This window comes from Symphodus melops, assembly GCF_947650265.1.
Source record: "Symphodus melops genome assembly, chromosome: 8".
NCBI classification, from domain to species: Eukaryota; Metazoa; Chordata; class Actinopteri; order Labriformes; family Labridae; genus Symphodus; species Symphodus melops.
In genome coordinates this window covers 1667475-1691873 of record NC_136698.1, presented here as the reverse complement: position 1 = coordinate 1691873, position 24399 = coordinate 1667475, and the positions used below count along the sequence as shown (strand labels likewise).

General features: G+C 44.7%; 1 protein-coding gene across 1 annotated transcript in view; it reads right to left on the bottom strand.

Annotated features, from left to right (window-relative positions):
• Positions 1-24390, bottom strand: part of LOC306828628 (tensin-3-like) — a 42249-nt gene extending 17859 nt beyond the window's left edge. The window contains exons 1-17 of the mRNA XM_079351155.1: positions 23892-24390; positions 22996-23087; positions 19359-19533; positions 18604-18654; positions 18397-18519; positions 18255-18319; positions 16825-16908; positions 16500-16612; positions 16173-16233; positions 16007-16082; positions 15767-15896; positions 15453-15518; positions 13935-14039; positions 8360-9229; positions 3251-3372; positions 2005-2113; positions 1845-1910 (exon numbers count right to left, since the gene is read on the bottom strand). Of these exons, the coding sequence (XP_079207281.1) occupies positions 1845-1910; positions 2005-2113; positions 3251-3372; positions 8360-9229; positions 13935-14039; positions 15453-15518; positions 15767-15896; positions 16007-16082; positions 16173-16233; positions 16500-16612; positions 16825-16908; positions 18255-18319; positions 18397-18519; positions 18604-18654; positions 19359-19508 (2191 nt within the window). The 5' untranslated portion in view covers positions 19509-19533; positions 22996-23087; positions 23892-24390. The remainder of the gene's footprint in view (positions 1-1844; positions 1911-2004; positions 2114-3250; positions 3373-8359; positions 9230-13934; positions 14040-15452; positions 15519-15766; positions 15897-16006; positions 16083-16172; positions 16234-16499; positions 16613-16824; positions 16909-18254; positions 18320-18396; positions 18520-18603; positions 18655-19358; positions 19534-22995; positions 23088-23891) is intronic.
• Between the last annotated feature and the right edge of the window lie 9 nt (positions 24391-24399).

The window sequence follows — 24399 nt, the reverse complement described above, 5'->3', positions numbered from 1 at the left end:
CCATTACAGTTTGTACTCATGAGGACAATCACTAATCAGATCTGTTTCATTTTTTCTACCAGGCTGTAAACACGTTTATTTCTGCTTTAAAAACGGCTTTTTTGCCTGCCATGTGTTTGTGACTTCCTGTGTTCCTGCAGTCAGCAGACACTCGACAAACTGCAGGATTTTACACCTTCTCATTGGCTTCATTCAACAAGGCTGGAGGATGCTGCTTGGTTGAATACTTGAAAACTTTAATTTAGCGTAACCCTCGGCTCACTGTTTAAACTTGCAAACAAACATTCGATGACGGTCCGGGTGCAGGAGGACACATCACTCTCCGACACACAGAATTATAAAAAAAGGATGTGAAAATGGAAGGTACACACACACACACACACACACACACACACACACACCACAGGCTTTGTGTTTGTAAAGCGTGATAACTGTGATGGCGAGCGCAGTGAGGACGCTCGCTGTGTGGTTCCTCCTGCTGACCGAGCGCTCCGTTGTTGTTCCTGTGTTGAAAGTAATCGCCACTGAAGCCTCGGGTCACATTGTGCTCGCAGTAACCACGCTGAACATTAAATTAAGATCATTTAATTGTTTCCCAGACTATCGCCTTCCTTCGACGTGGGAAACAGGAAGTGCTCGTGTGCCTCTAAAACAGGACTGAGCTGCTCTTTGTTCATTCTTCTGTCCATCCAGCAGACACACAGAATCAGGTGTTTGTCTAAAAACAACTCAAGAATCATTCTTTCATCAGCTCTCGTTCTCCATCCTGCCGCCACCACCGCCACTGCCGTGTTTTGACAAACATGTTTACAATAAACAGGCGGGCATGCCCTTTAAACAATGAACTGATCCGTCTGCAATGCAGAACAAAATGTCATCATATCAGTTTGCTTTCGTTGACAGAGGAGAAAACATGCTGAGTCTGCACTTTTGAAGCTCACAAATGTCAATTTGATTCAAGGTCTGATTTCAAGGTTTCTATCAACTCTTCTTCTTTTTCTTCTTTTTCTTTAAATCAGAAATTTAAAATCACAAAAGTAGCAAAAAAGTTTGACCTTTTTCTGCCTCTAGCCAGACGCGATAAAACCACCTAACGTGCAAGTGATTTAAACCTGCATTCTCTCGAGAGGCCAGCGGGGGGCGACTCAACGCGTTTTGTTCACGTCCATTAGAAACTTAGTGTCTCCAACTCTAGTCTAAGTCTTCTTCTTGAATTCAGCGGGAGGTTGGGGGGGGGGGGCGTGGCGATCTTGAGATTGTCAAGTCACGGGACCATGAACGCCATTCAGCACAGAGGGACGCTTGTGTGTGAGCGTGTTTTTGACACTACAGTAAATTCCCCCTGCAGCTGTGAGTTACATATCTGTGCAGGCAGGATGTCCCTCCCCTCTCCTCCCGTCCCCTCCCAGAACAGGACGTGAGTGGACATCCTGTCAGTGGCGGCCTCTTCCTCTGTTGTCGCCGACTATTAATAACCGGAGCAGCCGCTATCAGCTGTCCAGCATTTCCAAATCCGTTTAATCAACTCCCCTTGACCGCTTTTTTACCTCAAACCTTCAAATAATACTTCAGTCCAGAAACCAGCCATCTGTTAGCAAACACAGAGACATGCCCTCATAACCAGCCAATAGAAACAGAGCACAGGCCAGGTGTGTGTTCATGTGTGTGTGTGTTTGAGGTGTATTGTGCCAGGACGACATTCCAACCTGTTCTTCAACCTTGTCCGACAGTAATCAGGATTCAAGTGTTTGGGTTCAAACTCCAGCACTCTCGCCAGTCTCACACACATTTACACAGCCCCACACACACACACACACACACACACACACTTGGGGTGAGTGTACCTTGTGTCCAGTTGTTTTGTTCCCACTGCCCGGTGCGGATCTGGGAAAACTCTGAGAAATGTTTCACTGGGGGAGAGAGGGAGGAAAGACGCTGATAAGATTTACAAAACACAAACACGGCCACATCAAGGAGAGTCCGTTCAGACGTTATCTGTCTCACCGTACGGCGTCGGAGGAGACACGGGGAAGGACGGGGTCGAGAGGACGAGGTCAGAGCTGTCCGAGTGTCCTCTGTAGTCCACATTGTTGGTTTTGTAGGGGAGGCCATGCTTTAATAAAGAAGAGCAGAAATAAATACAGTCAATGTGTTGTTTTTTATACTGCGGGCAACACACACACACACGCACGCACACACCAGCAGACATCAGTCTTGTGATCTGTGTGCGGCTGCGGTCTGTGTTTGGGGGTAAACAGTCGGGCCATTCATGCCACCCAGCCGAGAGCAGAGAGCTCGAAAAAAGAGAAATAAAAATGGAGACAGAGAGCGAAGAGAAAAGACGTAAACAGAGTTACATCATCCTCAGAGTGCTAACACCATAACACTGTGTGTGTGTGTGTGTGTGTGTGTGTGTGTGTGTGTGTGTGTGTTGGATTCAGAGACCAAGTTAAATACAGACTTAGAGAAAGTTTAATTGTACAGTTGGTCCAGCAGATGCTTTTATCCAAAATGACATCAGAGAGGAAGAAGGACACAAGCAAGGATCTAGAGAGCAGGAAACAAACAGCTTTAACCCTTTACAGGCCACTCATTGAAATACTTTCAAATTCAAAGATTCGACCTCAGAGTGTCATTGGGGGACATAACAGAACTTTATTTCTGTTCAAACATTTAAAAAAAAAAAAAATCATTTCATGTAGAAAAAATAAACACTGACGAAGTTACCATATTTGGTTCAAATGCCACAACAGCAGGATCAGTGACGTAGGCAGATCTCTTCTGATTGGCTGAGTGAGGATCACATGCTTTTCAACCTTACTGAGGTGCAGCCGGCTGGCCATATGTAATGTGTACGGAGATTACCAAAAATAGTCACTCTCTCTCTCTCTCTCTCTCTCTCTCTCTCTCTCTCTCTCTCTCTCTGTCTCTCTCTCTCTCTCTCTGTCTCTCTCTCTCTCTCTCTCTCTCTCTCTCTCTCTCTCTCTCTCTCTCTCTCTCTCCCTCTCTCTCTGTATGTTTTAATTTGATCCTTTATAAAGTTGATATTTTTAGTGGGTTCGATTCTTCTGGATGCTCAGCACATGTTGAAAAATTGACAATAAAGATGACTTTGACTTTGTGTCTTATTTCGAGTCACGTTGGTCGGATTCAGTCAGAACTCTCGGGGGGATTTCTCCAGGATGAAGTCTGTCCTCGTTGTGTTCTCGTGCTCGTGCATGAAGTGCAGACAGGGTGAAGCACAGTTTACCTGAGAAGGTGAGGAAGTAGATCCTCTGAAGCTCTGACCTCCTCCTCCTCCTCCTGTCCATCCTGGACTAGTCAGACCCGCGTAGTCCGTCAGATCACTGAGCTGTTTCTGCTGCCTCCAGCCTGATCAGGAGAGAGAGAGAGAGAGAGAGAGAGAGATCAGCATCAAGGGGAAAAAACTACATCGTTGTCTATTCTTGACAAAAACACGATCTGCTTCTGACTCATGATTGAGAGCGGATGCTGTCGGGGTAATAAAAGGAGATGACAGAGCGTCGTGCTTGTTCTGTTTGTGTGTAACAAAGGTGTCCTTCAGCAGGTGTATCTGCAGCCTGAAGCTCCTCTCATCAAACACAAACACAGCGAGTTATTGGAGCAGATGGTCAGAAAACATCTGTCACCACAATCAGTCTTTGTCTTCTCATACCTGCTCGCTTACCGTGTTTTTCTTTCTTTTTCCTACTGATTTAAAAAAAAGAAGTCAAATTGACCGAGTGTAACTTATTTCAGTTTGATTGATCATGACTGAATTATATCTTTGCTGTAAAATAAAAAGAAACATTCCTATCTAAATGTGAAGAGTTCTAGTTGGTTTTGCACTTCTCTAGTTTAATAACAAACATCGGTGTCCCAGTCTGTCAGTGTGTCACAGTGGGAGCTCCACATACACACACAGTCATCATGCACACACACACACACACACACACACACATCTGGAAAAGAGCACCGGTGACATTAACAGCCAATTTCAGAAAAGTTGAAGAAGGATTGTTAACTTGAGCGCTCGGAGCGGCCGCACAAACATGTGGAGCGCTTTCAGAAAAAGGTCGCTTGGCGCTGGGGAGTTTTCGTCCGGGCGCTCGCCTGCTGCTGTGAACGCTCTCTAGTGGTGCACAGTGGACACAGTTTGAAACTAAACCTTCAGATGAACTCAAAGCGCTGGACAGATAACAGTATTGGGACACAAATATCAAAACTATTTGCTTTGAATGTGTTTTGGTTTTTTTGTTTTCAGAAATGCGAGTACTTCTTCGGGTGCTCGCTGATTTTTCTGTCTCATAGCGAATCACTCGTGGCTCTTGTAGGTCTTTGCACGTTACCAAGGGCAACAGTGTTGTAACTTTCATTGTGCTCTTTGCCTGTAAAGTGTTGAGTTCATGATCTCTTTTACAAATACAGCTCTCTGAAGCACGTGAACACATCCATCAGATGCATGTCAGCCTGCAGCCGAAGCACGTCGAGCTCTGAGGATGAAGGCATGAGGATGAAGGCATGAGGAGGACATTATCTTCACTTAAAATGATGCCTTATCAAAAAAAGAACAAACTGTTCTGAAATATGTGAGGCAAGCATTTTCATGTTAATGGACTTGAACCCCCGACCTTCCAGCTGAGAGACTCTGAGCCACAGCGGCCCAAACGAACACTGAGCTACTTTTTGTTAGCCTTGTGAGCTCGTTTACTTTCACAAAGAGCAAAAGACACTTTGTCAAACTCGTAAACATCGTCGCTCAAGTTTGTCCACTAACAGCTTTTAACTTTGTCATTTTATGATTTACATTTATTTATTTATTTTGTGTAATTTTAGTGTTCCTGTACCGTCTGTGCGCCTCCTGGGACAAATAAAGTTTTTTTTATTTGAATCGAATTTTCTTCCAGTTTTATTTTCAACACTGAGGGTTGCTGCTTTGGGAAGCTTTAGCAATAAGAAACGTTTTATCCTCTGGTCATACAGATCAATATGTTGATGGTCCAATGAATGCAGCTTTTACTCAAATCGTCATGGTGACACAGAGACGAGTGTGATGGGATGTAAGGACCACCCTGAGTGAGCTCAGCTTTCAGTGGGAGCATCCATCACCTCCAAAATCCCACCGGAGGCCGAGCCGGTCCGACTGAAACGAATCCAGTTACTCCAGCACAGCACGGGCTCTGCTGAGGGGGAACTTCCCCTCTCTGTTCACAGCATCACTTGATACCTACTGTATCTGTGCGGGGAGCGCTTCTCTTTTCAACGCTGCACCTCAAAGACTGTGAGAGACAGAAGGAGGACGTGAGTGTGTTGTGTCCAACTTCAAAAGCATTCCTGATCGCTGACAAAGCCTCAAAACATGGCCTTTAAAACCTCCCGTTAGGAGCAGACGCACACACACACACACACACACACACACAGTAACTAAGCAGTGAAGTATTAGTGTGACTGCCGCAGACGCCCTCGGGTGATATCAGCCCACCTGACAAGCTCGCCGAGCCACGTGCAAACACAAAAAAAACACACACGCTCCATTTCCTGTGCTCAAATTCCTCGATCAGGTGAGGACTGGCGTGACCTCTCGGTGACCTGACGGCGTTGGAAAGGAAGGTCAGAGGTTTAATGTCACCGTAACGTGACCCTGTGTGGCGCTGGGCTGCAAGGTCAACAGTAATCACAGCAGAGCGCCCGAGAGACGAGTTTCAGGGCCTCTGCTCGCTTTGAAGGAACAGCTGCTCCGTGTGCGCGATGACATCACTGACACACCTATGACCCGTCAGAGAGCGAATCAAAGACAAATGTGCCTCTCTCTTCCTGGCGAGTCCCAGTGGATGAGGGAGGGAGTAAATCTGTCATCAGGTGAGGAGAGGCAGTGGGAGACGCTCGGGTGAGAAAAACACAAAAACACAACGTCCACCTTTTTCATTTCGCACCTGTCCAGGAACCAGATCACTTTTTCTGTCCAGACTTAAGACCCCCTGCTTCCCCACACGAGTTCCTTCAGACTTCAGACATCTTCATCAGACACGAACAGGTGAATAAAAACATCGGACGAGGGTGTAAGTGTAAGTGTGTGCCTGGATATGCACAAATCAAACGTTGCAGCGACACTTCAGCTGAATGAGTAAAGACTTTCAGAATAAAACAACCAATAAGTCCCATGTAACCGTGTCCCGCACGAGTGCCGTGAACACGCTACATGATGCCCGACTTACATAAGCAGGCGCGTCGAGGACGATTAAAGAGGGCGCAGTTGTCTTAAGGAGATCAATTCTTGTGTAACAGTGAACTATCGCATGTGGGCGGGGCTTCTGAGAGTCTTCAACCTTTATCACACCTGAACAGTTTTTAGGTCTGCTGAGGTAAGACATGACATAAAGAGAACAATGCAGAGTAAGGGGGACGAATCAAAAGAGTCCGCTATACAACGTGTGACAGACTCGTAGCGTGTCGTGTGCAGACAGTCTCAGGTCGTACACCAACCGCAGGGAACAAACCTCCCCGCTGTCTCGCTCTGGCTCGAGCGGAGTTCTCCTGGTTATATCCTGCTTGCTGCGTTTTCACTCCAGCTCACTCGGACTTTCTGTGGATAAATGCGTGACTGTAGGAGGCTGTCAGGAGGAACTCTGGATAAAGTCTGAGGGTTAAATCCGTCTGTTTGCGTTCACACACGCAACACACCTCAAAGTTTTCTGCAAGAATGAAAACAAACAAACGATCCAGACAACAAATATATGAAATGAGGTGACGTAATGGTTGGCTAGACGACGTCAGGTCAGCTAAATGTTTATTTCCATGACGTTGTTTGGTCTCCACTTTTTATGTCCAGTGATCGCCTGTGCAGTTTGCTGATGTGAGAGTTGAAAACGTTCATTCTTAGCGTCTCTACCATTATAAACCTGCCCCTAATTAACTGAACGCCTTCGATTAAACGGCCCGACTTCAGTGCAGCTGGATGGAAATGTGTCTGGAGTGTCAGCGGGATCAGATCCATCTGTCAGAGGGATTAAAACATGAGCTACAGATTAGCCTCGATCGCAGGCTTAAGACTTTTTGTTGTTTAATCAGATGTGGCTTTATGATGTAAAATCTGCTCTCGGGGAAGGCTTACTTCACATATCTCCTCTAAGAGTTGTTAAACATCCATGACTGGATCTGGGCTGATAAGAAGTCCCTGATTAAATCCCATTAAAACTGCTTCTAAAGCTGAGCGTTGTGTAATGATATCACTGGATTATATTTTGAGTTTCACAGCGACGAGCGCTCAGACTGCTCCGTCTTTATTTATGTAAGCCTTCCCTTCAGCTTGGTATATTTCCATTCTAAATGAGGCCGAGGAGGGTCAACGCTTCATTGTGTGCGCTCTGGTTCTACACGGCTTACATGGCAGGAAAATCCTCTACCTGCCTCACCAAAAGCTTCCACCCCTTCAGCAAACACAGGCCGCGCTGACGAACACACCTTCTGTAAAAAACCCAGATGTTTCCGTTTCTCAGGCGGAGATTTCCACAATCAGGCAGCACTTTGAGTCCTGCAGCGCGGGTTATGAAAGCCTCTCTGTGTGCAGGCCGGACTGCTGCTCGTCAATAGAGCCAGACCGAGCACCAAGGTTCACCTGTATTCTCTGTAGAGGGACATCGTCATGAGTACACTGAGGAGCCTTTAATGTCTCTGTGCAGGGAGGCTTTTAAAAAGCTAGAAGAGGAGTTGGTGTGTTTGTGTAATCCCAGGTTGAGTCAGCAGAGGGCGCTGAATGGTTTATTCTGCAAATCTCACGACAGTTTCGATATGAAACGAAGAATTTCAGGAGACGGCTTCAAGACTGTGCTACTTCAATCGAGGAAACCTCGAACACAGACTCTCTTCTCCCTGCACTGGAGAGCAGCCCTCCCCTGGCAGCCTGGGAGCCCTGCAGCGTTCTGCCCCTTGCTTTTGAACCACGCATGGAAAAACCTGCAGTTCACATACGTGTCTTTGTATAACGCGTGTTGCTGGAGGGTTCCTTCAGAGGGAAGCAGGAAAACACAGACGCAGAGATGATCTGTCGCCAGATATTTTGCAACGCATTTTTGAATGCTAAGCAACGACACATCACAGTGCGGGTCGTCGTGGACTCAATCCCTTAGATTTCTTTTGAACATTTCCGCCATTGTCTCCGATGACATCATTGCTGGTCATTACTCTGCTACTCGTGGTTATAAGCATATAGTTGAGTTGATTTTCGAGGACACAACCGACGCTCAAAACTACAGATACGGATACAACGGTCAGCAGGATGAGGTTCTTCATCCTTTAAGTTACATAAACGTCTGTTCAAAACTGAATGAAGTGCAACAGGTGTGATGTAATTCGGTCTTACCTGACAGGTGAGTATTTCCTGTGTGGCTGAGGCCGTTGGTTTTTAAGGAGGTGGAGCGGGACAGGGGGGCACAGCTGTTCGGAACTGGAACAAAGGTCGGGTCCAAATCCAAGATCAGCTGGTTCAGCTCCTCTATGGACTCGTCAACGTCGGTCGTTAATGACGCCAAGTCCTCCGCGTCCTCGTCCACCGGTCCTCTCTGCACCGCCGCCCTGCTGCTGAATCCTCGAGGCGGCGTGTGAGGAGCAACCAAAGGTGGAGGCGCCGCTTTCCTCCCACCGTTCAACCTCTCCGCTCCGTCAACGTTAAGATAGGAGTCAGCGGTGACGTCGACCATCTGCTGCGTGCGGACCCAGGAGTGTGTGGAGTACTCGCTGTGAGTTTCACGTAGGACCTCAGCGGAGAGAGAACAGACGCCGCTCGAGCTCGGCCTCTCTGAAGGGGGCGCTGCTGCACCATCCGCTTCATCCTCATCATCTAAAATGTCCGTCTCCCTCTCGCTGGATGAAGCCTCTCCGTTTAGTGTGCGTCCCAGTCCAGACTCATCTCCAGCCATCTGCCCCTCCCCTCCTCCTCCTCCTCCTGCCCCGGCGGCGGCGAGCTCAGTCATGACCTCCAGAAGAGGCTGAGCGATCTCAAAGTCCAGTCCAGGGAACAGCTTCCCCGCCTGGGTGCCCTTCTCCCCCGCAGCCCCTCTCCTCTGTGGAGCTCCGGTCCGGCCCTGCGAGGCGACTGACAGGCCCGAGTCGCTGCTGGCAGACGGAGCGCGCTCACTGCAGCTCGGGCTGAACGACGCTCCTTCCTCACTGCTCTTCTTCCTCACTCTGGAGTACAAACCTCCATGTCCAGGGTCCAAAACATGAAGAGGAGCTGTGGAGACATAAATCCCATGTTATTCACTTTAAGGTGTGTAAATGAACGTGAAGAGAAAGAATGACGTATGAGGGAAGGATCGGTGGTGACATATTTAAATTAAGACTGCTTATCAAAGTTTACTGATGCTGCAGAGTGATGTGATCTAAAAATAAATGACTCCCATCGATGAGAAATTAAAACATTCATCCAAATGAATGTAAGACGCTTTATTTTGAATCGTGTGCAGCTTCAACAAGGTTACGCTTTTTGCAACAAAAGGTCCAAAATATTCTGTGTAAAATCAAGGAAAGGCTTCACAGTGAAGAGCCTTTCTTTCTACTTGAAGAGGCTGGATGCAGAGACAGATAAGCAGGCAGTTTAATCTTTGCATGTCTAAGGAGTCACTGGGTAAAGCACATGAAAGTAAAATACATGAGGAAGGTTTTATTATTTATTTGCATGTCAACACGGAAGTCAAAGATTTTGGAAGTGAAGCTGAAATATTTGAGATTAACACAAACTTTCCAGAGAGTTTATGCTGACAGGAGGGGAGTTTTAAAAAATGTTCCTCTCGTGTTTGAGGTCTGAATCGACTTCGACTTTATTTGTCCCCGAAGGACGATTGGTTTTGAGTCAAGGCAGAAAAAAAAACACAAACGTAGCCTCTATCCGAAAAGCAAACACTGCAAAATACAAGGAGCTCTGAATACAGCAGCCATCGAGGAAACAACAGAAATCCTCGACTTAGTAAAATATACGTCGCTGGTAATAAAATTCAAAAATGCCAGTTACAATGTAAGCCTTCTCGTATGTCCTAAAGACTGTGATAATCTGCCCGATATTAACCACAACTTCCATCCATCCGTTAACCAAGTGTCCCCAGACCTCCACAAGAACGTTCCAGAGGCGTTCCCAGGAAAGAAGGGATAAATATATATCGAATCCCTCGAGCGAGCTCTGGGTCTACCCCTTCAGCCCCTCTCCTCCCAGTTAGACCAGCACATCAAGTCGTCACAACGAGAATCATGCAACCAAATATCCCTCTGACTAACATGTGTAGCCGCCTCCAATCCCAAAACTGAGCGCTCTGACCCGTCGATGAAAACCAAAGGAGACTGAGAGGAGCAGATCTGCTGTTTTTACAGTACGACTTCTTTCTTACCTGCAGCACTACTGTATGTCATGAATCATTGTGACACACACACACACACACACACACACACACACACACACACACACACACACACACATATGTTGGACTGCAGCCAGCACACCAGACACACTCCATGGAGATAACACAGAGCTCCTTTGTGTGAGCTGACTGACACGTACGTAACTTATGTACAGTAAGTGTGTGTGTGTGTGTGTGTGTGTGTGTGTGTGTGTCTGTGTGTGTGTGTGTCTGTGTGTGTGTGTGTGTGTGTGTGTGTGTCATGCAAAAAGACATGTGTCACAGAACCACCTCAGGTCAGATGGTAGCTGATTGAACACCCACACACACACCCACACACACACACACACCCACACACACACACACACACACACATGCACACACACATTTACACAACAGCAGATTTTTGAGTTTACGGCAACAAAGAAAAAAAAATTTAACCTAGAAAGGGACTGAAATGATTCCTGCAAAAAACGACGCTGTGGATTTTCATCCCAGGTTTTAATACCTGATCAGGAACTTCAGTTACATTTTGTACTTGAAGATAATTTGCCATAAAATGCCAAACAATCTTATTTTTATTTTCCTGCTTTATTTTTGTCAGTCTGCTTTTTTTAAACAAATATTTTTTGAGTTTAGTCCTCGAAGAAAAAAGATCTTTGTGCTTCTTTCAGACATTTGATCGAGTATTTGCCACGTCTCTTGTTCTCCTGGGACAGTTAACCCAAAGAGACACTAGATTGTGTCTTTATTTATTTAGACAGGGACAGTGAACAGCCTGTTAGCTGTATCAGAGTTAGCAATAAGCTAATTTACATCTGTAGTCAGCGGAGTCTGGAAGGGCCTGAAACTGACCTGAACAGATTCGTATCGTATCACATGTTCTCCTATCCTGTCATCTCGTATCATATTGCACTGTGTCCTAGAATATCGTATCTGAATGCTTCCTGTCCTAGCCTACTGTCACCTACATATCAAATCGTATCGAATCATATCGAGTTGTATCGTGTCCTCGAGTTTTCTCAAGTCAAATCTGTTCTTGGTCTATTTTAGGTGAATTTTCTGATTGTTTTTTTTTAATCTGACAGTCGACTGAACTTGTTTGAGGGACGCGCTCTGTGTGTTCACACCATGTTGTTCTCAGTTTGCCAACAAACCAATTCAACCGACTCGTTTAAGTAAGTCCATCTTGAGCAGAAACACAAAGCACGAGCTTCTCTCATCATCTGTGGCTGTGAACAACATCTCCGTCAGTCCTGCAGAAAAACAATCATCACACCTGAAGCAGCACGTTGGTGCTTTAACAGAAACAGTGAGGTCTCTCCTGATAAAGCCGGCTGCTTTAAGAGAAGATAAAGCAGCCGTGTACAATAACAATACATACAGTGCATACCAGAACTGTATGAGCACAGCAGCCTCTGAAGTCCAGAGAGGCCGTAAAACTCAAATACCAGACATGCATGGTAAACCCTCACAGCTGGTCCACTGGGTCTCTCTCTCACACACACACACACACACACAGATGCACAGAGTGGTATCACATTCACACACTGATAAACACACGGCATAAAACTTTCACAATTCTGTAAAATAAAAGAAGGATAAAAAAGACACAGACTAGAGAGTAAAGCAGCTTACTTTCACTGCTCCCGCTGCGGACCAGAAACAGGATGGAAGTGCTGAAGCTTTCCCTCGGTGCACACACACAGAGAGAGAGAGAGAGAGAGAGAGAGAGAGAGAGAGAGAGAGAGAGAGAGAGAGAAACAGATGACACACTGAAAGGAAAGGGAGCTCAGGACGGGGACAGAGTGAAAGAGGATGAGGGGTTGAAAGAAAAAGGCTAAAAGGACTCAAGTTCAGCTGAGTTTTCCTCCTGGTCTGTCGTCCCTCTCTGTCTCTCCGGCTGCCACAGGAAGACAAGCGGAGAACATTCTTTCTTTTAAGGTGCTAACACAGCCCCCCCTCCTCTGTATCCCCCCCCCCCCCCCCCCCCCCCCCCCCACCACCACCACCTCCTCCTACTCTCTCATTCCCCTCTCTCATGTCACTCCTTCCTCGCCTGCTCCGACCCTGCACTCTGAATCCCCGCCTCCACCGTCACTACAAAACTACAAAACCTCCCTCCCTTCCTCTGCCTGCCCCCCCCCCCCTGCATCCTGTGACCACGCTCACACAGGTACAAGAGAGAGTGTGTGCACTCGTGCATTTTTATGTCCGCAGTTAAAGGAAACTCGAGGGTGGATCATTCACTAGACTGCATGAGAGGAAACACACACACACACACACACACACACACACACACAGAATGCACTTTAAAGAAAGAGAAAAAAAGAAGCACAAGGACCTTGAGTCAGCCAAGTATGGTGAGGGGAATGTAAACACGGGGGCGGGCTCTGTGTGCAGAAGGGGGATGGGGACATGTCGGACAAATTGCAACTTGAACCTGAAAGCAACACGCAACAAGCAGCGAGAAAAGCTGGAGACAAGATAGAGAAGAAAGAAGAGGAGAGATGGAGCGATAGAGCGGGGCAGACTGTAGAGGAGGGTGAAGTAGAACCACCTGTGGTTGAAAACAACATTCTTGCTCCTGGCTACGTTGCTAACTGGCTGGCACCCTCATTATGCTCATGTGCATGCGTGTGTGCAGGCGGTTAAACCTAATGGCCATGTGTGTGCTGTGTGTGTGTGTGTGTGTGTGTGTGTGTGTGTTAACATGCCACTTTTCTGCATTTCTGCCCCGACGATCGGCCCGTCTAAATTACACGACAGGCAGAGCAGATTTAGCAACGATGTAAAACAGCTGGAAGTGAAACGTTAAAGCTTTAAGTGATTGTTTCAGACGTCTGGATGTGTGTTTCTCTGTTTTTTTGTTTTTCTGTTTTTCTTACAACTCCAAATACTCGGCTCTGGTCTGGATCGGTTGTTGTTGCACTTCATTCCCAGAAATAAGAAGTCAGGCCACAACAGTCATAAGTTGTCACTCCGATGACCAAACAATAACCCACAGCACCGACCACAGCCAAGGCTCAAGTCCAAACAGAGTTTCTGGCAGATTAAATCTGCACTCCCAGACGGATACAACTTCTTAACTCAAGCTAGAAATAGATTCATTCATCCGTCGAGGCAGAAAAAAACCCCACAATGAGCTTTAAGAAGAAAAGACACGTCTTTGCAGTTTCATCCTCTAAAGTTAGATCAGAGCAACGTGACCTTTATTTGGGATGACGTTGATGTCTATCACTCACATTTCCTTTTGGCTCCATTTTGGACGCCACCAACTCCTGAGGAAAATAATTGCAGCCTTTACAGCAGATCAGGTGTTTACTAACTGATGACTATAGATTATTGCCTTTCAGTTGAAAGCTCAGCAGACGAGTTGATTTTGTTCACTGTCTTCACGTCTCCGGTCAACTTGTTAAATCCAGTCTGATAAGTAATCCAGAGATATTAGAGGATTTCAAAATGACAGCAAAGGAAAGTGAAAGGACTGTAAAAAAAAAAAAAAAAAAGTCAGAATTGGTTATTGATAAACGTGCACATGCAGCTCACCTGTCTCCAGAGAAGACGTGTCCTGATATGAATCCCGTCTGACCACAGGGTCCAAGGTGTCATAGTCCACCGTCACGCCACCTCCGTTGTACCACAGCTCTCTGCCTGCGCACAGAAAACCACCGACAGGACGAAGAGGCAGAGCTGGTCAGGAGTCAGTCAAACAACAGCACACACACACACACACACACACACACACTGAGCTCCGGATGTGTGTATAATTACACAAGCTGATTCCAGATGTGATTGCAAATTTGATTAATGAAATTACAAGCTTTAATTGTTTTATTTCTAGACTGTGTGTGTGTTTGTGTGTGTGTGTGTGTTTGCTCTGGTTTTCCCCCGCCTGTGTGTTTTCCCCTGTGTGTGTGTACAGTATCTGCCATCTGAATTCCTGTCAGATGTGTGTGTGTGATAACCCCTCATATTGCTTCCTGTTGAGAGGCGAGGAGTGTGATTGTGTCTGCAGAGGGCCAGTGTGGACGTGACGGCGTCCTCCCAGGGGCTCAACACTGCCCCCACCTGGTGACTGTTTGTTGAACTGGATGAATATGTTTTCATTCATGTGTGTGTGTGTGTGTGTGTGTGTGTGTGTGTGTGTGTGTGTGTGTGTGTGTGATGCCTCAGACTGAGTCATCTCCGTCTCTTCTGCTTCAGTTAGGAGACACAATGAAGCTCGATGCCGTCTGGAGACAAAAAAATGTGTGTGTGTGTGTGTGTGTGTGTGTGTGTGTGTGTGTGATGTACCAGTTTCTCTTTTCTTTAAATTGAAATATATTTCTTGTAAATGACTGCATAGGTTGATCTCTTCACAACAAACACTGGTCTTTTCATCATTATTTGGACAGGTGGTTAATAACACATTCCTCTGTTGTATAACAAACTTAACAGGATCCTTCATATTCAAAACTGACATGACTGACTATGAGAACATTTCATCATATTCATTGGCTCCTATAATACAACACAGAATCACCTTCAACATCCTCCTATCAGTCCATAAAGCTCTCAGTGCTTCAGGTCCTGAGGACATCACAGACTACAGCCCGACCCAGACCCTCAGCTCATCAGGTGGGGGGTCTTTTAACAGAACCCAGAATCAGATGGAAGTCCGGAGAGGCGTTTAGTTACTGTGGTCAAACTCCCTGCTGACCTGAGGTCCATCACGTCTCTCCTTTTTAAATCTGTTCTCCAAAGCGTATGAGTAGCTTAGTTTGCTTTATGTATGTAAGTTTTTGCATACAGTTTATTGTTTTGATTTTTTAACATCATCGTAAAGAAGCACATTGAGTTTATCTGTAATGAAACGTGCTTTGCGTTGTCTTCCACGGACTTTAAAGAAGCAGAGGTCATGTTGTTAAAATCCCGTGGTGTGGATATTAGAACAGCAGAATTGTTTTTGACAACCTCAGTGGGAGCGTTTCTTCTACGTGCTCCAGGCTCAAACATCTGAGACGTATTTATCGTCTGTTACATCATCCGTCTCTTCGAACCATCTTTTCTGTGGACGAAGTCTACCTGTGATCTTTTCTGGGCTGTCAGAGAGGAACAGCTCCACCTTGCCATCTTCTGGGAACCGAGGATCTGGAATATTAACAAACAGAAAGAAAATCAGACTGCAGCTGGAGGGTTATATCTGGGCTCGCTGGACGTGTTTCCGTGTGTACTTCACACCTGCGCCGCAGCAGCGCGCCTGATAACAGGTCCAAGGTCAGTTGAGGCGTGTGATATTTACTTTGGAGAGCCGAAGGATTTATCAGTAACAGATTAAGATTTACTGAGCAGCAGAGTAGACAGTGATAGATAGAAGAGGCTGCAGGTTTTTTTAATACCTTCATTGGCTACGTCCAGCTCCGCCTTGGAAAAAATGAGGGTGTGTCCGTGTACGAGGCCCGTGTGGAACTGGAGGCGAAAGACGACCTGGCGGCTGGAGGAGCCGCGGTGCTTATCGTAACACACGACCTGAAATTAAAACAACACGTGTCTGAAGCCAAGGCTGCAAAATAATGAGCAAAATAAGGAACCGGTGACAAGTCTCTCATAATGTGAAGAACCTGAGCTCGTATGCTCACCATGATGTCTCCTTTGAGGAGCTGAGCTGGCTGCAGCACGAAGTAGAGCTGGTCTGTATGAGCGGCATCAACATGGCTGAGGTGGAGAAATAAAACGCTGTATTCTTTACTGACACATTTGACCATGTTAGACATCAGGATGTGATTCATTAAAAGGACGTCTTACTACACTGCAGACGTGCACACCGCCTGTAGACTCTGGTAGACTCTGAGGAAGAGACAACAACCTGGAGAGAGGAAGACGTAATGATTGTTCAGTCAATCAATCTGTATTTGAATCGTGTCAGTTCATAAGAAGTGTTATCTGACTTTATCTTACTCTTTGTTACAGACATTAAAAAAAGAGCAGGTATAAAGACCACGTCATATCATGAAAAAAACTGAACTTTAACAGGCGGACATCTTCATCTGCTAAACTGCACTGGGCTTGAAAATGGGATAGAGGGAGATGCAGTAAGAAGGATAGGAAAGGTTTCCAGGTGCTGCTCCTCACCTCCGTCTGGACTCAATGTGGGAACACCGTGAAGAAGAACACAGAGGAGGAACATCGGAGAAGGACACATCCTCAGTCCTCGCCTTAAGATCGACCCCAGCATCCACACGTACCTGCAGATCAACACACGTCATCACTTCACTCACTGCATGAAAGTGGTTTCATTCTTGTTTCTACCTTGTGATGTGAACTACTTAAGGGGATTTGTGACCCTGCAGGGACTCGGAGAGATCCCTCACTCTACATCAGAGATCAGAGGCTGAAAAACTGAACCAGGTTTAACTTTTGACCGGCGCTGATCCCGTCTAAGCTGCGCCGTTCTCACCGTTTCTGGGAGGGCGTCATCAGAGCGGACAGTTTGTCGTTGTAGAACCTCCTCATGGCAAAGTGGTCGAGAGAAAGGTCTTCACTGAGAGAGAGGAAAAACATTCGTTACGACGCATTTCACACCGAATGACAGCGTGTCCCTGACGCATTATCAAAGTCAGGATGTCATGATGTTGATACTGTGATAGCACGTGTTTGAGGACCAAACTCTGCAGAGAGGAGAAGAGAGAGAGAGTGTCTAAAATGAACAAAAGCATTGGCAGCGGCGGATTATCCAAATTAGACAGCGTGCAGGAGTTCGCCTCCTTTTTTGGTCCTCAAAAACAAGAGATCATCCAAAATCAAGTGTTTAGGACGAGCACTTTGTAATATAGTAATTCCAGGATTATAATCTTGTTAGTTCAGAAAAACAGAGATTTTTATTTTCTCATGTGAATGCAATAAGCGTCCGTATAAATCCGCTGTTTCTTTGTCCACCCCATGCAGACTACTTCAGCCTACCATCACCTCACTGTCCCATACGACACACTGATGCTCTGAGCTGAAGAATCCATACTGATGCACAAACTATTTAATATGTAAAAACTGCAAAAGTGAGCGTGATATTTTTGCATTTGAGGACAGAGAAAGTTCGATCAGTGCTCAGTTCAATCTTTTCTTTAACAGAAATTGTCAAACAGTTGAGAGTCTGTTTTGTTGATTTGGTTAAGAGTACTTTGTCATTTTTTAATGCACAGCAAACAAAATAACATTTTCCGACAGTATTTGAGGTGAAGGCAGCGATTCAATAGAAAACTCCCAACAACAACAACAACAACAACAAAAGGTAATTATGTTTATGGTTGCTTTTTTTCCTTCGTGTCATCTGCTCCTTTCAGAGCTTGACATCCACAATCCTCTGCATACCTGCACTCGCTCAAACAAACCATTCTCTGAGGGACAATGGTCCCAGTCAGATATTTTGCAACCATTAGTCCGTTGTTCTGTTGAGTCAGACCAGCAAACACAGAGAGTGAAGAAATCTGATTTATCTGCCTCTTCTCTGAACACTGAAGTGACCCAAACTGACCTTTCCCTTTTTCCCTTTTTAAACAAATGAGTACAAGCTTCATATAGCTGATGTCTTAATGGTTAAAATACGGAGCTACCTAGACCACAAAGCTTTGATTTTTGTTATTAAATGCCTTGAAAAATGAATGAGTTTTTTGGTTCCAAGCCGCATGTAGTGATAGACGCATGTACATTAAGAGGAAATAAATGATCCGGTGTCAAACAGTAACCAGATCTCCACCTAAAAATCAAACAACGGTGTAGTTCAAAGTCTCCTCATTTAGCCGTCCTGCCCTTCAGCTGCTGGAGACGTGCAGAGAATCAATCTATTGTTCTGTCCGCGTTCTTTGACCTGCAAACATCATGTTTCAGTTTTACCTGGATGACATGTCGCTGAAAAACATGTAAGAGGCCACGAGGACTCCGAGCCGGCCTTTCCCTCCCTGTGGAAACACAGACACAGAAGCAGATTAAAGCCACAGCACACAGACACAGTTAGAGTGTTTGTGGAGGAGTTTACCCTGCAGTGTAAGACCAGGACATGCTGCGGATGTGTCTGCAGCCAGCTGTCCATCGCCGTGCACACGCTGAAGATCTGATCCAAGGAGGGAGCCAAGAGATCCACCCAGCCTGTGTCCAGAACCTGACAGACAAACCAACAAACACACTTTAAATGAAGCCGCCCTGGCTTTGTTCAACCACTCAGATATTGAAGTTGTTATTTTACCTTGTGACTCATTTGGCTCAGAGTTTCATTCTTCCCGGAGAGGTTGATGAGCTGAAGGAGAAACATCAGCAAAGAGTAAAAATAAACTTCTCCATATATAATTCTATTCAAAATCAACCTGTTCAGTTTCGTGTTTCATGCATTTGACTGTTCTGTTCCTTCTTCTCCGTCTGCCACCTTCAGGTGTCAATCACTTATTTTGCACTTAACGTTGTGTAAACACTCCAGTTGCCCAAACTGTTTGTCATTTGTAAATATTTAGTTACCTCGTGTTTAACTCGTTTGTGTGCCCCGCCCTAAATGTTTTCACCCGTGCCTATCGGAGACTATTTAGTCTTCACGCCAGATAGAAAACCCTGCACCTTGTTCTTCACGTCACGTGAAAGTTCCCAGACAGGAAACAAAGAATTTCACGAGACAGCTTCAAGCCTCAACGTAAGCTGTTAAAAATGTTTAAGCTATCTTCTTTCACATGTGAGAGCAGCCCTCCCCTGGCAGCCCTGCAGCGTTCAGCTCATAGAGAGCTGGCCAATCAGAAGAAGGTGGACATGTTCAGGAGAGGGGCCTTAAAGAGAGGTTTATATATCTTAGGCAATAAGAATAAAGCAGGAGGAGGGGACTTGAATCTGAAAAGGAATTACACATGCACAAGAAAAGAGATGAGGGGTAATTCTTTGTTTGACACACAGTGGAAGTTCCCTGCAGTCGTTTTAACGTGTAAGAATAGATCTGACGTACTCCTTCCAAAATCTCACCATGTAGTTGTGTCCGTGCTTTGACTGCAGCATGACAATAATCTCCTGCAGATTCTGCAGGTAGATCTTCTCTGGACATTCAGGAGGACAGGATATGGTGATGATGCGTTCAGTGAGGTATGTCAGATCGATCCTCTGCTGTTCCTCCATGACGACTTTCGGTCACATGAACGTCCTACAGGAAGTGAAACGCAGGCTGACAAAAATGAAAGTCGTGGAACATTTGGAGAAGTGAGAATTTTTACTGCAAAAGATTTTTTTCTGCCCCAAGTTCATATCAGGTCATCTCGAACAATCTTTAAACCCTTTTACTGGAAGTGATGCTAAAACAGAGAGAGGTCGTTGCCAAGTCATGAGGTAGTGAACCAAAAGCTGAGTCACTGGACGCGCTCACTGAGTGTGTGACCAGAGGAGAGTTGATGATGAGTCACAGAGGAGAAACCCAAACTGCCGATTTTAGTTCGCTTAGTCATCAAAATGTACCAAAAAAAAAAAAAGGAACCAAAAAGTCTGAATAGGACAGAAATGAGTTTGTATCTGACCTTTCAATATTAAAAATAGTTCATCACATGACCTGTCACATGACCTGTCAAATGTTCTGCTTTAATTTGATGTGAAGTGAGATTTGGGAGACGACAAAGTGTATCCCATCGCTTTGTACCGTATCCTATTCTATCGTAGCTGTTTTCCTCTGATTCCATCTATATGCAAAGTTAACCAGCTGCTCACTGCAGGTTTATATCACATTTAGAGACAGACTTGAGAATGGTATCCACCATCTCAACAAACTCCCAGCGAAGTTTGTAGCTATAGCACCAAAGTAAAAGGCCAGAAAACTGATTAAACATTTGATTGTGTTGTAAAAAAGATGTGAATGAAAACAAAGCTGTAGGTCATTCTCAGTTTGACTTCCTTGTCCTTGAACGTTGAAAAACTTGACTTCCTGTCACGTTCTTGGTTCAGCTATAAATGGAGTGAGGTAATTCTGTGGTATTCTGTGTGGCTCATTGTCTGCATTTGTATCAGGGCAGTTATATGCATGTTAGTTCATGTGTAGGAGGAGAGAGAGAGATAGAGTTGTGGTTAACCTCGCCTTCACCCATGACCATGTGACCACAGCAGAGTAAACAGAGATAAAACCGTTTTTCACCAGAGCAGCGTGTAAGAATAACCTCCTGGGAATCACCAGAGCGAAAAACTCATGACTGAACTTCAGGTTTTATTCTGACACACATCTGATGATTCTCGAGTCTGTTGAGGCCCCGGGCAGAAACCCACTGAGGGCCCCTCCTGCCAGCATTCATCACCAATATCTCTACCAGTTTCCCCAATGCTGGGGGGGAGGCGGGGGGGTATCCTACTGTCATTGCAAAATTTGCACATTTTGAGTCACTGCTGTGAGTTAAAGTTTGTCAGCCGCTATTCTGAATCCTCTGCACGCCTCCATAACCTCCCCAAGTGATCAGATTTGAAGGCATCATAATTATGCAGTGAGCGAACTAAACTGTCCTCGTCTTGAGCTGCATTGTTGTGTTAGCTGTTCAGTTAGCTCGTAGCTTCACATTGCATGTGAATTTACACTGCATGACCATGATCTCAAAATGCTTATGTGATGTCCAAATAGGCATTGAATACGACACGTCGTTCTTCTTTTATCTCGTCCCTCACTGAAACAACGTTTATACACGAGGGGATGAGCCGTCCCGTCCGTGTAAACATGATGTAAACACGACTCAGACAACAACGCAGCCTCTTGTTGTACATGACTCCGAGAGAAATGGGCCCGACTGGATTTCTACACATTCTGCCTTTAAAGACTTATTAAAAAGAAATTACATTTAAAGAAGTGACTTCGAAAACTATCTGTCCCTGCAAAACAAGATGTCTGTGCAGGTTCTCAGTCATCCAGGTCATGGTAAATCCGAAGCTTGAGCTATAACTGGACTGCTTGAAGATCGTCCCTTACCTTTAAAACCTCTTATTTTTCTCACTATATGTACAAAAATTCAGTTTTTTCTTTTCCTCATTGTTTTCCACCCTCAAGGTTTGGGCTTTCATGTCTAAACTCTTACTTGTTTTATTAAAGGTTATATCTTATCTTCATTTATCTTTCATTTATCTTGAATTTTATTTCACTCGGGGGAGGAGAACAAACCAATCGAGAGGACTCATTATAATCCCAAGTGTGTGGGACCGAGCTAGAAGAATAGAGCCGAGGAATAGAAACCCAGGAATCCGCCCGCTGACCCAACAGGAACTGAGGTGCCTGTAGTTGAGCCTAATTTGCTGCAAACTCGTGCAATTAACAAGAGAGTAATTACCATGTGGCGGTATGGTGTTCCACATGGCACACATCTGGGCCCCAGGCTTGTTTGGGTACACGTGTGAAAATATGTACTCGCCAACCCTAACGTGATCGTCTGCTTGAGAAAATGAGACACATCCTCGATGAAACGGTTAAAAAGGATGGGAAAACCAAATTGAATCAGTTTCTCCTCACCAATTATGTATTTCTGTCGTGTTTTTAAAAAAAAACATTTTCAGCCCGCTGCAACCTAAATTTGTCAGTGATTGGCTTGAAGAAGCAAAACAAACGGAAGTGTGTTCCCTAACCACACACACACGCACGCATATATGCACACATGTTGCTATAGAGAGTTGCCTAGCGGAGGCCTTGAGCTCGAACTAGCCACATGTAATTATAGTCTCTATTTGAGATTTTAAAAGGAGGAATTCTCAAATGGATTAGCCATCTTTGCTTCTCTCTTATTGCTTTTTTTTGTTGAAGTCCTCATTAAAAAACACATCTTCTGTTTTGTTAAACACTGGAGGAATAGTCTTTAACAGGTCAGTAATACAACTTCATGATGTTTGAATTGAAAGTGTTTGAATACCAGAACTGAAATTGACAGCAGCACTTTGTTTCGCTTCTCATCCTGAGTGAAGATACTTATCCTTTTTTGTTTTTCCCCGAGAGTGTTTCAGAGTAAACCAATCTCTTTGTAGTCCATCTGGACTCCACAGAGACTCCTTATTGGGTTACAGAACCTTGTTCTTTTCACAAATCCATTAAATTAGTCCACCAGCAGGCTGAGCTTATTTCATTTTCTTGCAAGGACGTCTCAATTGCTTTGCTCTCCATTGAATCAGCATCAAATTCATGTCACTTGTTTTTTGCATGAAGTTAATTTGCATTGGTAATAAGTGTGATTATCACACCCCCATTGGCTGTGTTTTTCACTTGTCCTTAGAAAAAGAGGATTCTAAGACTTAATACAAGATTAGATGAGCTCTTGAAGTGGACTGAGAAACATGACTCCTGGGGTTCAGCATCTTAATCTGTCAGTGGGCTTATCTCCCCCCTCTCAGAGCATCTGAAGGGGGACTTCTTCCTTTATTAATCCCCTCGAGATCCACCATCCGTCACTTTGTCTTTTGTTTACTAAAAGTGGAGATTTGTGCTAAATTTTGAATCAGAAATGAAGGCTGTAAACATTAAAGGAAACAGTACAGTCCTACATGAGTGAACATTGAACTGGCTGTGAGTCATGGGATAGATACACATCCTCCTGCAGAGAAAATCCTGCAAACGAAGAGGTATTAAACATTGTTTTTTTACAAAATAAAAGCCTCTTACCTTTACAGATGTTGCAGGTACTTAGAAGCCAGTACAACAGAAGCCTGATGAGTGAATGTCTGGTGTAGCTGTTGTAGAAAACGAGGTGGAGACTTGACAGGGGGAGGGAGAAAGAGAACGAGAGTGAGCATGATACTTGCACTTTGCCCTCTGTTGGACTGCAGTGTGACAGCAGGCCTCGCTCCTGTGAATGTGAAAGTGACTAAGACTCAGAGTAAGATAACTTTAAACTAAGTACTTCTTTGACCTACGTTGGGTCTATGGCTGATCAAATTGTTTGGTTTTCTACTCTGTCTCTGGGGAAGTTGAAATAAATCTGTGAAACAGAAGATTTGTGTGTTTTATGACTCAGACTCTTGTCAGAATAAAAAGAGAGTCAATAAACAGAGTCATAAAAATGGTTCATTACGTAACCGCACCAACTTTCTGCTGTGCTGTATCATCATTATTATTGGGGGAGTGTTTTCTCTGTCTGTTTGTATGTTTTTATTGTTTGTTTTTACATTGTGTATCTGTTTTCTAATGAACTTCTGGGTCTGTCAATAAAGACGATGATGATGATGATGACATAAGAGGAGCTTAAAGTCCTGTTTTCTGCTACTTTATAGTCTCATATGGGAGATTAAAAAACACAGATTTTCTTTATATGTTTGAGTAGGTAATCAGGAGAGAGAGAGTTGAGATTCCCACAGGTCGGACTTGAACCCAGGTCACACTTTGGAAGTCTGCAGTCTTTGTAAGATATAGTTAACAGAATAGACCAATCACAATGCGAACATCGGACAATAATAAACATGAAGAGTGAAAATAATATTTTCTGCTCATAGTTAAAACAACAGATTAATTGTTTTTTTCCCCTCTGTTTTTAGTGAGAAAGTTAAAAAGTGAATCCCAACTTTTACTTCAGAATTTCCCTTTTCCATCGTGATACGGCTTTTGTTCCACAAGATGGCATTAGAAGACGAGTTACAGCTACGATGACATTTCCTCCGGTCAAAAAACAAAGGTCCACAATGATTGGCGGATTACTTTTATTGTTCACATCAACAGGACGCTTAATTATCACAAATCTATCAAACATTGTCTTAGTTTAAAAGAAAGGATCGTGAGATTTGTCAGTAAAACAAAACAAGACGTGTAACTGCAGTTTATGTTGCATTCACTGACACATCTAAGCTCCGACTTCTGAGCTTCTGTGGTCACCGCGCATTCAGTCATATTTTATTAAACGAACGCAAGCATGGCGCATAACAATAAATACTAATAGCACGAATAATAGAGAGAGTAAGAAACAAAAGATCATCACAATAGCAAAGAAAAGCACAATAAAATTAATAATAAACAAAACTGTTGCCTTACTTTTTACAAGATTATACACAGACATACTACCATTACAAAGTTCAG